The sequence below is a fragment of the Plasmodium vinckei genome, assembly GCF_900681995.1.
Source record: "Plasmodium vinckei vinckei genome assembly, chromosome: PVVCY_04".
Lineage (NCBI taxonomy): Eukaryota > Apicomplexa > Aconoidasida > Haemosporida > Plasmodiidae > Plasmodium > Plasmodium vinckei.
Genome location: NC_051296.1, coordinates 277,804 through 295,106, shown reverse-complemented (window position 1 = coordinate 295,106; position 17,303 = coordinate 277,804). Strand labels below are relative to the sequence as shown.

Sequence of the window (17,303 nt, the reverse complement as noted above, 5' to 3'; positions counted from 1 at the left end):
ATTATTTATATATATTTGTATATATTTATATATTTTTTGGTGCTGTTATTTATTGTATCATATATAATATGTATACAAAAGTTATGCATACTAATATAATTATTATTTATTTTATCTTTTTAAAAATATTGGAATTCCCTTTTCCATTTTATATGCATCATTAAGCCTACTTAAAAATAAATAAGCCTTACATTTTTTTTAAAACTATACGGGGTAAAAACAAAACATATAAACTGTTATTATTTTATTATTTATATGCAATAAATAATATGTGAAAGGGGCTACATAAATTTTGCAGTACTCAAAGTGCAGTCAAGGAAAATAATTATGTAAAATAAATTATTTTAATTAATATATATATGCATATAATTTTAATATGGTTAGGGTATTAAAAAAAATTAAGCCTTAAAATTTTACCTATATAAACAACAATTTTCCCTATAAAATTTTATATTGCCAAAGCATTGATTTTTTCCATTTTACAATTTTTAAAAGGCACAAAAAAAATATATATAGCATACTATTTTTAATATTTTTATATAAAGTAATATAAAAATGAGGTTTTATTAAATTTTTATTTCCATAAATTACTAGCTTAATATTTATAAATGGCTATAATCAAGCAGTATATATGTAATACCCATATATAAGTCAAGCATAATAATGGATGTGTTTTATATTTAATAGTGTCAGGAGGGAAACGGATAAATTCTCTTTGTTTGTAAGTGTAGTTGCATAAAATAAATAAGGACAATATTTGAATAAATGATAAACTTATATATAACTTGTGCATATTTACTTTTTTATATGTCACAAATACAATGGAACAACATGAAAAATAATGATAAAAAGTAATGATAAAAAGTAATGATAAAAAGTAATGATAAAAAGTAATGATAAAAAGTAATGATAAAAAGTAATGATAAAAAGTAATGATAAAAAGTAATGATAAAAAATAATGGTAAAAAATAATGATAAAAAATAATGATAAAAAATAATGGTAAAAAAATGGGACCTTCAAAAAATTTATGCCCATGCATATCTGTACAAAATACATGTAAACTATTTTGTAGAGAATTTAAAAAAATAATTTAAATTGAAAATATTAAACATTTTTTAAAACAATAATAAAATTATTGTAACTACGTATGCTGTTAATTATCGGCATTGTTTTGACATAAGGAATAACCATTTATATGCAATGTTAATTTATATTAGTGCGAGCTAGACGCTTACAGGAAATCCACTAATAAAAAAAAGTATATAAAGGGGTGTGCATATAAACTGACTTCCCGTATTACATATAATCGGATATGTTTATTTCAGTCCATCTCTTGTTTTTTTCTTAAATTTTGTGGTATCAATTGTTTAGGCGGCTTTTATATCCTCAAGAGTCTTTGAATGTTTGTGTATATTCAAAACATATCTACCTGATTGGTCAGGATTTATTTTGAATTGTTCATCCCATTCAATTGCCTTGCTTGTAGAGCAAGCTATAGATGGGCCCTCTGGTACAAATTCTTGAGCACATTGTTCAGGAAAGCATTGATAAAATATACATCGGTATAAATATGCTTCTTTTGTTTTTGGTGTATTATATGGAAAAAGGAAAGGAGCTCTAGAAAATTGAGCATCTGATATTTTTTTTTCTGCATGTTCTTTTAATCCATCAATCCAATTATAACCAACACCATCCGAAAATTGTTCTTTTTGTCTGTAAAGAATATTATCAGGTAAATATCCAGCAAAAGCTCTTCTTAAAATATCTTTTTCAATTTTATTATTTGAGCACATTTTTTCTTTTGGATCTATATTCATAGCTAAATCTAAAAATTCTAAATCTAAAAATGGTACTCTTGCTTCTATACCAAAAGCCATAGTAGATTTATTTGCTCGTAAGACATCATAAATATGTAGATCATGTATTTTTCTTTGTAATTCTCTGTGGAATTCTTCGGCATTTGGTGCTTTATGAAAATATAAGTATCCACCAAATATTTCATCGGATCCTTCACCACTTAAAACCATTTTAATACAGCTACTTTTTATTAACCTTGAAAGAATATACATAGGTGTAGATGCACGAACCGTTGTTATATCATATGTTTCAATGTGATATATAACATCATGTAATACATCAATACCTTGATCAACTGTAAAATGAAATTCTGTATGATCAGTGTTTAAAAAATCGGCAACTTCTTTAGCTGCTTTTAAATCAGGAGAACCTTTTAATCCAATAGAAAAACTTTTTAAAGTGTTTAAATTATTATTTCCATTACATGTTCCATTAGTATTATCAGTAGTGCCATTTTTTATTGATTTTAAATATTTTGAAATTATAGATGCAATTATAGATGAATCTAAACCACCAGATAATAAAACTCCAAATGGTACATCACCCATTAATCTTTTAATTACTGCATTTTCTAAAGTAGTACGTATTTTTTCTAAATCGATTTTAGTATTGGGTATAGGGCTATCTAATTTCCACCAGTTGGGACTATAATATCTAACAAATTCACCTTTTCCATTATTACACATATAATAATGACCAGGTGGGAATGCTACATATCTTACACAATATACCCTTAATGCTTTAAATTCAGATGCAAACCATATTGAGCCATCTGCTGCATAACCTATATAAAGTGGACATATTCCTATAGGATCTCTAAATGCAAAAAATGTATTATATTTTTTATCACTAATAACTCCTGCAAATATACCATCTAACATAGAAGGTAATTTTTCTTTATATATTTTATATAAGTTTGGAATAATAGCACAATCTGATTTACTTTTTAATGCATCTAAAACATCTTGTTTTACTAACTTTCTTAATTCTAAATGATTATATATTTCTCCATTAATAGTTAAACATATTTCTTTTGTGTCATCATATAATGGTTGGTGTCCTGATAATACATCTACAATTGCTAATCTTTCATGGGTTAATACGTTTGTTGTTCCATCTTGGTTTTCTTCGACAACTACGCCATTCCAATCTGGCCCTCGGTGTCGTAATCTAAGAATAAAGTCAATCATGAAATTATATATACATATACATACATAGGCACAATGAGAATGTGCTGAAAAAAGCAAATACATTTATGGATTGACAAAGATATAACCACTGGAATTTTATATTATCTAAATACGTGAACCAAACATATTTTCTGTACAATATTTTTTTGCTACAGAAAAAATGAAATTTTATCCGAATACATCAGTGTGCTAATTTGAGGGGAATAACATATGGAGTGTTATATTACATCATTTTTATATTTGTTTCTATTAAGTTGACCTTTGAAAGAACCGCCACCCATTTGCAACGAACTGTCATAAGCCCAAGACTATAACCAGATAAATGCAACGACATATATGTAGATAAATTCATATCATTGAAAATGAATGTACAAACAATTGAAATATTAAAAATTTTATATCATATACACAAAAGGCAAACAATATTAAGGGTACATTTTGTTAAGAATAATAAAATATAAGAACGAACATTTTTAATATGATAGAATATATATACAAATAAATGATTGGAAGGATAAAAATTATATAGCTATTATTTATATATTTTTTGTGGTTATAGGAACTAAAATTTTGGTGAAATACGATAAAAAAACTATAATTTGAAAAATATAATTTTTTCTCCCCTTTAAACAATGACAACTCATTTGCACACATTATCGAATAAATATCATTTTTTCTCTACTATATTAAGAATAGAATAAAGGTCCAGTGGTTATATCGACATAAAATGTAAGCTCACATATATATATGTATCATCTGATCTTATAATTATTTAAAAAATATATATATTACATTTTTGATAAACTTAAGGCCTTCCTTCTTAATCGATTGGTTTCAATAGTTGAATGAAAAATAGCTAAAATTCCACACATTATTTTATATGTGAATACTTATTTTTTTTGCAGAATTTAATTATAAAAATATTTTATATTTAAAGGAAATATATTATTATTAAATTTAATATTATATATATTTCTTATTTACAATTTTTGTGTAAAATAATCGTTCCTTTATTATAAAAAAAATATATATATAGGATATTTTTAAATAATAAATTTATGCTTAAAATATATGACCAAATAGCTATATCCACCTACTTTTTTTTTATTTTTTATTTATTTTAATATTATTTTTTTTATATATACAGGAGAAAAATTATAGGATATTTTTTACAATCATATTTTTTAGTGTGCAGATAAAATAGTATATATATGAAGTGATGGTAGTATTCAAGCCTGTAGTATGAAATTGAATGAAAAATAGGCGCTACCGTTTTTTTCGTTATTATATAGATTGCAAAAATAAGTACTCATAATATATAATATATGCATATATACTATTACAGCTTTTTTTGTATGCATTCCTATATTTTCACAAATCCGAATGTGGTTGGCTTATTTTTATATTTCATGTTAATATTTTTTTTATAAAAAAAATTATATTTTGGCTAGATATATTTTTTTTTAATATGCTTTTATTTTATATGTTCATAATTTTTACCTTCCACAATTATTATTTTTATATTTTTATATTTATATTTTTTATAAATATATTTTTATAGTTTTATTTTTTATAATTATTTTTTCATAAATATATTTTTAATTTTTACATTTTTTCAACAATTTTTAATATTTGCTAAGGGAAATTATTTAAGAAAAAATGCTGTAACAACCAAACTCTTAAATAACAAAATAATAATTTCCCTTATTATTGAATTTCGTATTTTTAAGCATTATAAAAATGTTTTCTATATATGATGGATAGGCTAGCAAAACTTTCTTAAAATATCTCTTTGTTAAGAATTATTTTAAAATGATGATAAACTTTACCCAGCTCATCTGAATAATTGCTGTGTAGATAACTTTACATGCATCACAATCTGATTAAAATAATTCACTAAACAATAAAATATATGAGATTATATATTTTCACAATTTGCATATTTTATGCATTTTTCATAGGGCTTAAATAATATATATTAAATTTGAAAATAATTAAGCTCCTTATCATTCTTTTTATTATCATGATAAGTGCTTATACAAGTTTACTTTTTTACCTATATTGTATGTAGGTACATATATTTACAAAACGATTGTTTGGTATGCGGCTTGTAATATATGTACCATAATGGGCTATAAATGTCAGTCAAATTTATTATTATTATTTTAAATAACTGTTTAATATTGAGAATTGTATAATAATTAATAGTAGGTACATATGTAAGCAGTACCATGTATAAGTTAAAACAATTAAAAACATATAAATGTAAATGTTCATGAAATGTTCAAAAATACACGGTGTTATAATGAATTATAAAAAATTGGAAAGATTTTAATTTTATCATGCATATGCATATATTCAAATTATGCCTTCTATTATTTTTTAAATTTTCTAACAAAAGACGCGAGACGTAAAAAAGTAAAAATAAAAAATAAAATAAACAAATGAATAATGTTTAGCAAAACAAGTTTATTTTATATACTAATCGATAGTATCATTTATGATCCGTAAAATATTATTGATTATTTAGATAACAGCTGTTAAAAAGGGATAAAGCTAATCCTCAACAGGCACATTATTTCGAATGGCATTAAAAAAAATACAATGATATTGTACTTGCATCATTGAATCTATGTTTGTAGTATAATAATTATCTATCCATTCTTCATCTACAATAGTAAACCATTTTGAAATAATAACTTTTATTTCATCCCATGCTAATTCAATAGACATTTCATTTGGCATCTCAGCATAATGAAATAATAATGGACCAATATTTGACCATAATGAATTTGGTTTAAGTATATTTGCAAATGTTCGAATATAAACAAAAATATTTTTAGCTGTATCTAAAAAAAAACATGTTAATATTCCATCAAATTGTTCTTTTTCATCATAATAGACTTCAACTAATTCACCAGCACACATTGAAAATTCAGAATTTAATACATCTTTATTATATGTATTAACATCTGGTAAATTAATAATTTTTAAATGATCATCTCTTTTTTTTCTATTTAATGTATTAATACAATATGGTTGAATATGTAATGAATCTTTTTGATTATAATAATTTAAAATAAAATTCGATGATAAAAGCATAAAATAAGAAAATTCATTTCCTTGACTTTTATAACCTCTTTTTGCTACTTCATATGGTAATCTACCTAACCCTGATCCTGGGCATAATATTTTTGGTGTATAATTATCAGTTATTGGTAGATATTTTTCTAAACTTTTTAAAATTGGATCATATGCATTTTTTCTTTCTTCTATACCTTCAATAGACCAATCACGAACAAATTGTCTTAATGTACTTCGTACTTTACTCATATTTTGTATTAATGAATATTCATCAAGAGATGGAGAATACATATTTGTAATTCTTAATCCTGGTGATATATGTTCTGATTTTTCATTATTATTACATTCTTCTTGATTAATAGAAACAGAAATATCTTCTGGTTGATTCGGAAGATTTACATTATCAGTATTTGTGATTGTACTATTTTCTTCATCATTTATATTTTCAGTTTTATTTTTTTCATCTTTTAATATAGTATTATTTTCTGGCAAATGTGTTTCCTTTATTTCACTAGCTTTGCTTTCGTCATGATAGTCTACCTTGTCATTATGTTCTACATGATGCCTTTTTATAAGATCTTTATCAGTTTGGTTATTATCATCTGATAGTAATAATTCAGATTGATTATCAAACAATTTAAGCATATCACAATCTTTTTTTTTATTCATGATTTTTGATTTTATTTCATTTAATATTGTTGATGGCTCATCTTTACATAAAAGTCTTGCATCTAAATTGTTATAATTATATATCTTATCAATATTAGCTTTTTCTTCCTCTGTTAAATTATCTATTATTGTATTTATTATAATTTCTTCTCTCGATTTTTTCCTTATATTACTACCACTAGTTTGTTTTTCTATTTTTGTATGACCCATATTTAATGCACCATTTCCGGTATTGCTAAAATTATTATGGTTACAGCAAATTTCGTCGTCTATATAATTTTCCCCACAATCTTTATGAAATGTATAGGATAATAAATTAAGTATAATAGGTGTTGAAATTTGTGGTAATAATATATTTAATATAAAATAATAATTATTCAAAACAGCTAGATACATTTTATATATTTTACAATAAATCGATTCTGATAATAAACTTTTTTCTTCTTCATTTAACATACACAAATTTCTATATATTCTTAACAATTCATAAAAACAATATTTTTTATAATATAAAAAAGAAAAACAAACATTACAAAAATGTTTTTCTTCTTCATCATTTAGCATATCAATATTATTATCATCATCATAACAATCATTATGAGAATTACAACAACTATTATCATAACATTTGTTGAAGATATTTTCCCTTACATCATCGTAATTGTTTAAATCTTTTCTGTACTCTCCCTTTTGTCTATTACAATTTATCTCCATATTAGAATTGCTAGATTGTTCATTTATATGACTATTACATATTTTTGGATCCTTTGTATTCTCATTAATATGTCCATTATTTGTTCTATTATTATTTATATTAGCGACATTGTTTGGTTTCCCTTTCTTATGTAGCTCATCAGTATTTGGCATTTTTTTTTGCATTAATTTGGGGTACTATTTTTTTTCAAATTATTTGTGTTGCATGGATACATATGTTTATCTATTATTTATTTTTATTAACTTAATTTTTTTTATTAACATAATTTTTTTATATTTTGGCTTTTCTTATTTTTTTACTAATATCGTTGTGATAATTTTCTGCTTTCTTTTCACAACTACAACAAGCTATGGAGCTACTTTTATGTTTTTTTTTGAAATTTATTTGTAATATATTTTAGCAACTTATCATTTGACCTATATAACCAATTAGCATATTTCATTAAAATAAACTGTATTATAATCTATATAGTTTGTCAACGCAAAAAGTAAATAAAAGTATTGCGTACATTTGTAAGTAATACGGAGAATAAAAGTGGCATGCAAAATAAAATTAAATTAAATAGATAATTAGGAGGAAATACTATATAAATTTAATAATAAAATATATTAAAAAAAATTATATATCAAATGTAATTGTAAAAAATTACAGTACTTTTATTCCAATTTTGGATTAGAATGCATAATTGAAAATAAATTATTATAAAACGGATAATTATATAGTAGCTGTTCTATCCTTTACTCCTATTAAAAAGTTATGTACATTTTTTTTGAAAATATTTTAATTGTATATTTCAGAGTCAATTTACTATATGCTATGTAATATTTTTTATTTTATATTTTTCCCTTTTCCCCTTTTTTGAACAGCACACAGAATATGCCCCATAATAATATGTATACATATTAATAAAATCGTACATATATTAACATATATATAGAGTGAAAAAAGAGAATGCATTTAATTTTTTATTTTAGCAAATAAGCAGTATTCTTTGTTCTCATGCTTATTTTATGATTTTTTTATTTCCCTATTTGTTTGTACTTTTCGTATTTCCCTTTAATCATATAAACACAAATTATTATCCAATTGGCAAATGTGTCTGTTTAGGTAATAATGATTAAAATGAAAAAATAAAATAAACAAAACATTAGTACCTCTTTAAAAATGTTTGATGGTATATGTATAAGCATAATGTAGGTATATAAGAATGTGGACTCCTTTTTGTAATAGTTTAAAAATAAGGTCATATTATATGCAAAGGATAATGATAAGAAATTTAATATTTTTCATTCATTTTTTTGGAGTAACATACGTTATTGGCTAGCTAGATTTTACAATATTCGTTGAGTTTACATAATATGTTTGTAATTAATACAACCTTAATTTGGCTGTATTCCATATTTTATATGTGATAAGATATTCATCCGATTTAATAAATATAATACAGACAATATTTAAGATAAAAATAAACACATATGTTTATGCATTCTTTTATATTTTCATTTGAATTATAAAAAAGGAACACCCTTTAAAGGTAATCAGTCTCATATGTATAATACATATGTGTAACGCTTATGTAAATATTTTATGAGCTTATCTCATAAGTATTTCAATCCAGCCAACTCCTCCACTAATACAATTACCAGTTCTTTCTTAATTTGTAAAAAAACTTATTGATAAATATATGTATCGCAATTATGCTTAATATTTCGATTTCTTTTCTCCATTCCGTATTTTATTTTTTTCACAAATACGTGATTTTTACTTAATAAACGCATTGCTATACTATATATATATTTTTTATTTACTGTGTGTAAATGTCTAACAATATATATTTAAAAAAAAATAATAAAATAATTAAAAAAAATATTGCTGTGCAGGTAAAAAAAAATATTTCCAGCTAATTTATTGAAGAAAAAAATGAATCATAATAAATAGGCGAAAAAACGTATGAACGCGAAATAAAAAAAATATAATTATAAATAATACATAAGATAACTTAACATTTTTTAATTAATAAAATTAATAAAAATTATATATATTTTTTAAATAATAAATATAAAAAGAGATCTAAGACAATGAATTGAAAAAAATTGTAATAAAAAAATTAAAATTATTTTTTTTATTCTACTGAATAAATGGCGCGCTAATAAAAAGTATATATGTATACATATGCACACATAATTTGTTCGCATATGTTTTATATGTATTTATGTGCATACGTATGTATTTATATAATTTCATGTTTATACATTTACATACATATTATACTTATATAGTATCTACACACATATTCATATATTTATAAATGTCCATACTCATGTACATATTCACATATATATATTAAGGGTCCAATGAGTCCCAAACTCAATAAGCATATACACTTCATTTTGTTTCATATATATTATCTCAATAAGATATAGCCCCCATATAATCTCCGTTATGTGCATACATATGGGAAGTATTATATATGCCACCCGTAAAATAAATTAATATATGTATATTACAAAAGTGTATGCGTTTATTTGAAATGCCGAATTTGATCTCTTTATAAATCAAGGGAAATTTTCACATAAAATTGTATTATATATATTATAAACATAAAAGTACGTATATATACGCTATCAATGCGCATATACTTACACATATGAGAGAGAAATCATATTCTTTGATAGCATAAAAAAACATATTCTATAAAGAATACAAATATGATTCCTATCATATACAAAAGCAGAGATTTATATTTCGATTAATAAACGAAGATTTCATGTTTTAAACTGTATAAATATGAATGAAAATATAAAAAGTCACAATTATTTGAAAGAAAAAAATGTATTAAACAAAAATACAAGCAACTTAGTCAATGATGACATATTAAAATTTAACACAAATATAAAAAAAAATAACAATGTAGAAAGATTTTATCATGATCAAATAAGTGATTCTAATAACATGTATAATAAAAATGGACACCACATTAATAAAAGTGTCGGAGCAGAAACAAATATATCAGGAAATAAATCAACTAATCTAGTAAATATTAAAAATAATAATCAACGATTCTTTTCAAAAAGTGAAAATGAAAACTATGTAATTCGGAATACAGACATGAGGAAGGATAATTATACTACTAACATTATTAAGGGTAAAGATAATGATACTGTAAACAATAGGAAAAATGATAATATAAACAATAATGAATATCATTATTTTAAAAACAGTGATGATAAACTAATAAAAAATATAAACATGTCAAGATATGCAGATCAAAATATATTAAGAGATAATAATAATAATTGGAATACCAATCGTAATGATATTGAAAAAGACAATAACATCAACAATAATGAATACTATTCTTATAATTGTAAAAATATGAAAAAAGTTAAAGAGGCTAATAATAGTTTAGACTCCTTTTATAAAAGAAAAAGAGAAATGGAAGAAGAAACTTATGAAAAAAAACGAACCAATCATTCTCTTAATAAAGATTATTATTATAACACTTATAAAAAAATAGATATAAATGATTCACGTATGAATATAAAATATATGCACATTAAGGATATGTCTGAAGATATTTCAAAAATTAAGAATTTACAAAATGATATAATGAATGTAAAAAATATGGAAAAGACAAGAAGTAGGGCCCATAATATATCTGATTCGGAAAAAAGTTTGTATAGCATTATAAATCAAAATAGTAGCAATAGTGCAAAAGCTCATAATCCTCATTCATATAATACAAATGAAAATTGTAATTATGATTATAAAATAGTAAACAATTCTGAAAACCCTTATTTGGAAGCTGATGAAAATGTTATATCTCGTTCATGTAAAATAGAAGAAGAAAAGATAAATAATAATGACAATTTTATTCGGCGTAATTTTATGTATGATAGCAAATTGGCGACACAAATAAATGGGACTAAAAGTAACAAATTTGAGGAAAAATTTTTAACTGATGTAAAAGGTAAATATTACAATGAAGAGAAAGGGAATAATTTTTATGACAATGAATTTAAACAAGATAAATATGATTTGATGTCTTGTTCTTATAATGAACAAGACCAATCTATGAATGATTATAATAGTAATACTGATTTTGTTAAAAATAATGAGACATTAAATAAATTGATAGACGCAAATAAAAATCATCAATATTATAAAGATAAAAGTGAAGAACAATATGGTATGCATACTATTTTAAATAAAGAGGATAATAATAATCATGAAAATAGAGAATTATTATATAATGATGTGAAAGATGGAAGTGAAATTGAATCTAATGATGCTGTTTTAAATGATATAAAAATAGATGTTTCTAAACCTATAGATACTAAAAATACAATTAGTCTATCTCAAGAGGAGTCAAATATTATTTATAAGAATAATAATGACAATGAAGATGCAAAAAAGGATAATTTGGAATATGACTTATCTTCTAACAATGGTAAAAATCAAAGCGATGGAGTAAAAAAAATTGGAAATTTGAACGATACTATAAATACATATAAACATAAATTAGTAGATAACACAAATAATGTTTTGAATAAAGGTCAAAATAAAAATGATGAAGATGGTGATAATTTACTAAATAAGAAAGGCATTGAAAATAAAAATAATTTAATAAAAAAAAGCAAATATAATGAATCAATAAGTAAAAGATTATTTTCTACTCATACATTATCCTCTAATAATAAATGTGTGTCTAATGCTAATTATTTAAAAAATAACGTAAAGACAGGAATAAAGAATAGTTTCAAAGAAACAAATAAAAAGGACAATTTGGATCGTCATAAAGTTTCCGGAGTTAGCAGAATCAATACAAACTTGGATAAAATAAATAGTAAGATATCACGAAATAATGGGATAACAAAAAATAACATTCAAAAAATTTCTAGTTCTAATATGCATACAAATTTAAGTAATATTCAGTCCAAGAAAAAAACAATAGATAATACAGTAAATAGTAATTATAAGCATAGTGCAAATAAGAATAAAGAATTAGAAGATAATAACGAAAAAGTAAAAAAAAAACAAAAAATAGAATATAATAAAACATATAATACATCATTCTTGGAAAGAATGAAAAAAAAAAATCCTAACGAGAATGCAGATGAGAATAAAAATGTATTTAATCAAAAAACGTTTCAAAACCGTAACAATCTAAATTTTGAAAAAAGTAAAACAAAATCCTTCTTGTCTAATAATAAAAATGTTTCTAATAATGGATATAATAAAAATGGATTACAAGGGGAAAGTTCTATTAATAGTAAAACGGAAGAAAAAAAGGAGGTTCCATTATACAAGCGAAATGGTGGCAGTGAAGTTTTACGTGAAAATGTGGCAGGCATAAAGGAATCAAATATAGATAGTAATAGCAAAGGCAATACTATTAATAGTAATAATATGACAAAGACCACCATTTTAAATAGAGAAAGAGTAAATAATAACAAGGGGATTCATACACTACCCTCAAGTAACAGTACCCAAAAAAGCACAAAAAATACTTTGCTTGTAAAAAGACAAAATAATAATTATATGAAGTATGGATCTAAAGTTAAAGAAGTAGAAGATAATAAATTAAGAATGAAAAGTTTAGTAAATAATAAATATGTAACTAAATGGAATAGTAATAAAACTAGTTCTTCCTCTAATGTTACTAATAATGTTATGGATAAAAAAAATAATATGATTGTAAAAAAAGATGAAATAAATAAAAAAAAAAGAGAAATATTCAACCAAGTAGCCAAAATTAATACCAATATAAATCCTGTTGTAGAAAATAAACAGATTAATCCACAAACAAAAAATCAATATAACAAAATAATAAATAAGGATCAAAACAGTACGAAAAGTTCAAACAATTACAATAATAAAAAGTGCACACCTAACAATAACATAAATCAAAATCCCCATAACACACGTAAGCCAAATGAAAATAATGCCAATAGAAATTGTAATAAGAAAAAGAATAATAACAGCAATAATAATAAAGATATTATAAGCAAAGAAATGGAAAAATATAAATATTTGATGAAAAAAAATAAAATAAAAAGTAATTCGATTCCTCCTGGAAATCAGAAAGAAATAGAAAAAAATGCAAATAAATATGATTGTCGAAATAATTATAGAAGTAGGGATGACTATGGTTGTGATAATAAGTATGGAAGATTAAGTAAAAATGGACAAATTCATTATGACAATATGTTATTTTTAAAAGATAAAAAAGGGCATTGTGAAAGTGATAGTGAATACCCTTATACTGTACAGGAGGCACATAACCAAAGTTGTTACATTAACATTAACACATATAATAATGATAGTAAAAATGATGAGTCTTTGAAATATTTGAAGAATAAGGATGAAAAAGGGTCTAAAAATGTTAATACAAGTAATTCTCTTAATAATGGTGATGAACAAAAAGAGTTGTCTTATTTTGAGTGGCTAGCTAAAGAGCAGGAGAGGAAAGAAAATGAAATGGGCAAGAAGAAAAAAATAAATAAACAAGACAAATTACATCACGAGCAGACAGAAAAGGAAAAGAATGAAGATGGCACATTAAATAATATTAATAATGATGCAAATTATGATAAAGTGGGAGACAATGAAAACGAAGAAGGCTATGAAGAAGAGGATAGCGAAGATGATGAAGAAAGTGATACTAATGCAATGTTACAACCATTACTTGCTTTTAATTTGAAACAAAATGAAAGATCTTATGAACAAAACGATTTTATAGTTGATAAACATCCAATAGGAAATGGAAGAACAGGATTAGTATTTAAAGCTATTATAAGAAAAGAGAATTTACAAGTTGCATTAAAAGTAATGGCAAAAGAAACAATTTTATCACTAAAAATAGAAAGACAAGTATTAAAAGAAATAATTATACAATCAAGTTTAAAACATATAAATATATTAGATTTAATAGCTTATTTTGAAGATAAAACTCGTTTATTTTTAGTATTAGAAATAGCTAATGGTGGATCTATAAGAAATAAAATGAAACTAAAACATGATACATTTAAAGAAGAACAAGTAGCATTATATGTTTATCAAATAGCTGATGCGTTATCTTATTTACATAATTTTAATATTATACATAGAGATTTAAAACCTGATAATATATTAATTCATTATTCTGATAGCGATGTATATAGTGATGAACATGCTAGTAAAATATATAAATATGGTATTATTAAAATAGCTGATTTTGGTTTTTCTTGTCAATTAAAAAATAAAAGACAAAAAAGAAGTACCTTTTGTGGAACTGTAGATTATATGCCTCCAGAAATTATTAACCAAATACCATATGATTGCAATGCTGATCTTTGGTGCTTAGGCATCGTGATTTTTGAGCTCCTCGTTGGTTTTCCCCCCTTCACAGACAATTCGCAGGTATGTACCAACGCAAGTCACCACTCACTTATTTAGTTACTTACTTATTTTTACTCACTTATTTTTACTTACTTATTTAGTTACTTACTTATTTTTACTCACTTATTTTTACTCACTTATTTTTACTCACTTATTTTTACTCACTTATTTTTACTCACTTATTTTTACTCACTTATTTTTACTTACTTATTTAGTTACTTACTTATTTTTACTCACTTATTTTTACTCACTTATTTTTACTCACTTATTTATTACTCACTTATTTAGTTAGTTAGTTACTTACTTACTTACTCACTTATATACTTGTTTTGTCACAACCAAATGAGGACAATTTTTTGCCTGTCTACATGTATGCCTTTCTATTATTTTTTTTTCAATGCAGGAAAGAGTATTTGAGCAAATTAAGGAGTTTGATTTTCACTTTCCCAAAACTGTTTCGCAATTGGCCCGCGAATTAATATTGAGGGTATGAACTAAATATGTAATGTCATGTTTTTCTTGTTTTTTTTTATTTGTTTTTCTTGTTTTTTTTATTTGTTTTTCTTGTTTTTTTTATTTGTTTGTTTTGGTTGCTAATTTGTTGGATGCCCCTTTAATAATTTAGCTTTGCAGCCGAAGCTCTGAAGAGCGCATTTCTGCCGAAGAAGTCAAGTCCCATCCTTGGATAAAACAATTCTTATAATTAATAGAAATACAAAAAAGACTAATTCTTTATTATCAAATTATTTTATGGATAAATATATGATCATAGAGGGGAATATCGCTTTTAATTTGTGCAAAAATATAAAATTGGAGATGCTATTTTTCATTTGGTACTCATTTTTCTTTTTTTTTTTTTGTTTATGGGTGTAAGAAATGTATATATATTTATATATATGTTTTAGAAATAGAGGAAGATAGTGGAGAATAGCTGTAGGAAATTGAATGACAACTTGATATTTAATTTATTCTTTTTATATGCGATTTAAAAAATTTTTGATATCATTCTTCTATTTGTTTCTTAAACTTTTTAAAAATATATTATTCATTTGATTTTATTTAATATGTAATTTTTTTTTCGTGTACATACATGAAATATTTATCACTTCCGACGTCCTATCGTATTTATATTTACATAATCAAGCATTAGGTTAATTATTCTATTATTTTGCCTTTTGTTTTTTTTTTTATCGTTTTTTGTGAATTATATAATAATTAAGTTATAAATATATTTTTTATATGTTAAAACGCATGTATAAAAATTTTGCTGCTTACACATATCTGTACATATGTATGCGTTTTTTTTTTTTTAAAACTTTTAATATAAAATGAAAATATATTACTTATTTTTTTTATTAATTTTAATACAATTAAATTTGGTTAATAGTCAAGTCTTAAATCAACCAAAAAATGATAATCCACTAAATCGTGATTTTGAAAAAGACATGGAAGAATTGGATTTATCTGGATTAGAGGATGATATTGAAAGTGTGTTTTTACAAAATAATGTACACTATTTTTTTAAAAAAATAATATGCACATGATCATATAAATAATAATTTACCTTCAACAGACATAGACGAAATAGCTTATGAAGATAATTACACTTATGTGACCCAGATTTATATTTATATTCGAATTGACGGTGACTATGTAAGTATATTTAAGCAGTTGTATATTTGTCTGTATATATGTCAGTTTGGGTGTGGATATAACCATGGGATGGTTGGATATTCTGCTATTTATTTCTACCATTTATTATGAGCATAGCTCAACTCTTTTTAATTTATTCATTATTATATTTGCAATTCCTATTTCCAGAGCATATATAAAAGCCACTCTAATTTAATGAGGCTTGGTGAAAAATACATGACACTTTTACAAAATGCAATGATGAATGTTCAACTTAAAAAAAATGGAGTTGGAGAATTTATATGTTATTATCAAAAAAAAGGTAATAATAATAAAATCAATAATTACACACCTTTTTTCTGAACATATTTTATTACATCCTTTTTAATGTTAAACGTTTGTAGAAATTACTGAAAATCTAGCCACATACTTTTTAATTCAAAAGGAAATAGATTACATACAAATCGGGTTTGAAAAGAGATTCCCAGGTAGGTTTTACTTATCCTTATTTTTGGTAATTCTTTGTTTAATTATTTTTTTCTTATATTTCCTACTTTCTTATATGATAAAAAAATACTTTTTTCAGAAGGACGAACTTTTCCAATAATAGACGCCGACAAAAGAAAGACGACGTCTGAAAATATAAAAGATGAATTATAAAAATAATCCATTTTTTTATGATAATATTAATTTAAAATATCTTGTTTAAAATAATTAAAATTTTAAGCATTTGCTAATATAAATTTGTAGATAGTTTAAAAATTAATTTATCATG

The 17,303-nt window shown here is 23.5% G+C and overlaps 4 protein-coding genes across 4 annotated transcripts; 2 read left to right on the top strand and 2 right to left on the bottom strand.

Annotated features, from left to right (window-relative positions):
- Positions 1-1,368: 1,368 nt before the first annotated feature.
- PVVCY_0400840 (asparagine synthetase [glutamine-hydrolyzing], putative) lies at positions 1,369-3,920 on the bottom strand (the record flags this gene model as incomplete). The annotated part of the gene is made up of 2 exons (XM_008627755.2): positions 1,369-3,028; positions 3,841-3,920. 2 exons carry the CDS (start codon positions 3,918-3,920, stop codon positions 1,369-1,371), a joined length of 1,740 nt encoding a protein of 579 aa, XP_008625977.2.
- A 1,684-nt stretch (positions 3,921-5,604) lies between these two features.
- On the bottom strand, positions 5,605-7,668 carry PVVCY_0400820 (N2227-like protein, putative; the record flags this gene model as incomplete). Its single annotated transcript, XM_008627756.1, has 1 exon — positions 5,605-7,668. The coding sequence occupies one exon, from the start codon at positions 7,666-7,668 to the stop codon at positions 5,605-5,607; it is 2,064 nt and encodes a 687-aa protein (XP_008625978.1).
- A 2,635-nt stretch (positions 7,669-10,303) lies between these two features.
- PVVCY_0400810 (serine/threonine protein kinase, putative) lies at positions 10,304-15,599 on the top strand (the record flags this gene model as incomplete). The annotated part of the gene is made up of 3 exons (XM_008627757.2): positions 10,304-14,917; positions 15,300-15,383; positions 15,522-15,599. 3 exons carry the CDS (start codon positions 10,304-10,306, stop codon positions 15,597-15,599), a joined length of 4,776 nt encoding a protein of 1,591 aa, XP_008625979.2.
- A 625-nt stretch (positions 15,600-16,224) lies between these two features.
- PVVCY_0400800 (conserved Plasmodium protein, unknown function) lies at positions 16,225-17,188 on the top strand (the record flags this gene model as incomplete). Its single annotated transcript, XM_008627758.1, has 5 exons — positions 16,225-16,384; positions 16,470-16,549; positions 16,718-16,850; positions 16,933-17,016; positions 17,115-17,188. 5 exons carry the CDS (start codon positions 16,225-16,227, stop codon positions 17,186-17,188), a joined length of 531 nt encoding a protein of 176 aa, XP_008625980.1.
- Positions 17,189-17,303: the final 115 nt, after the last annotated feature.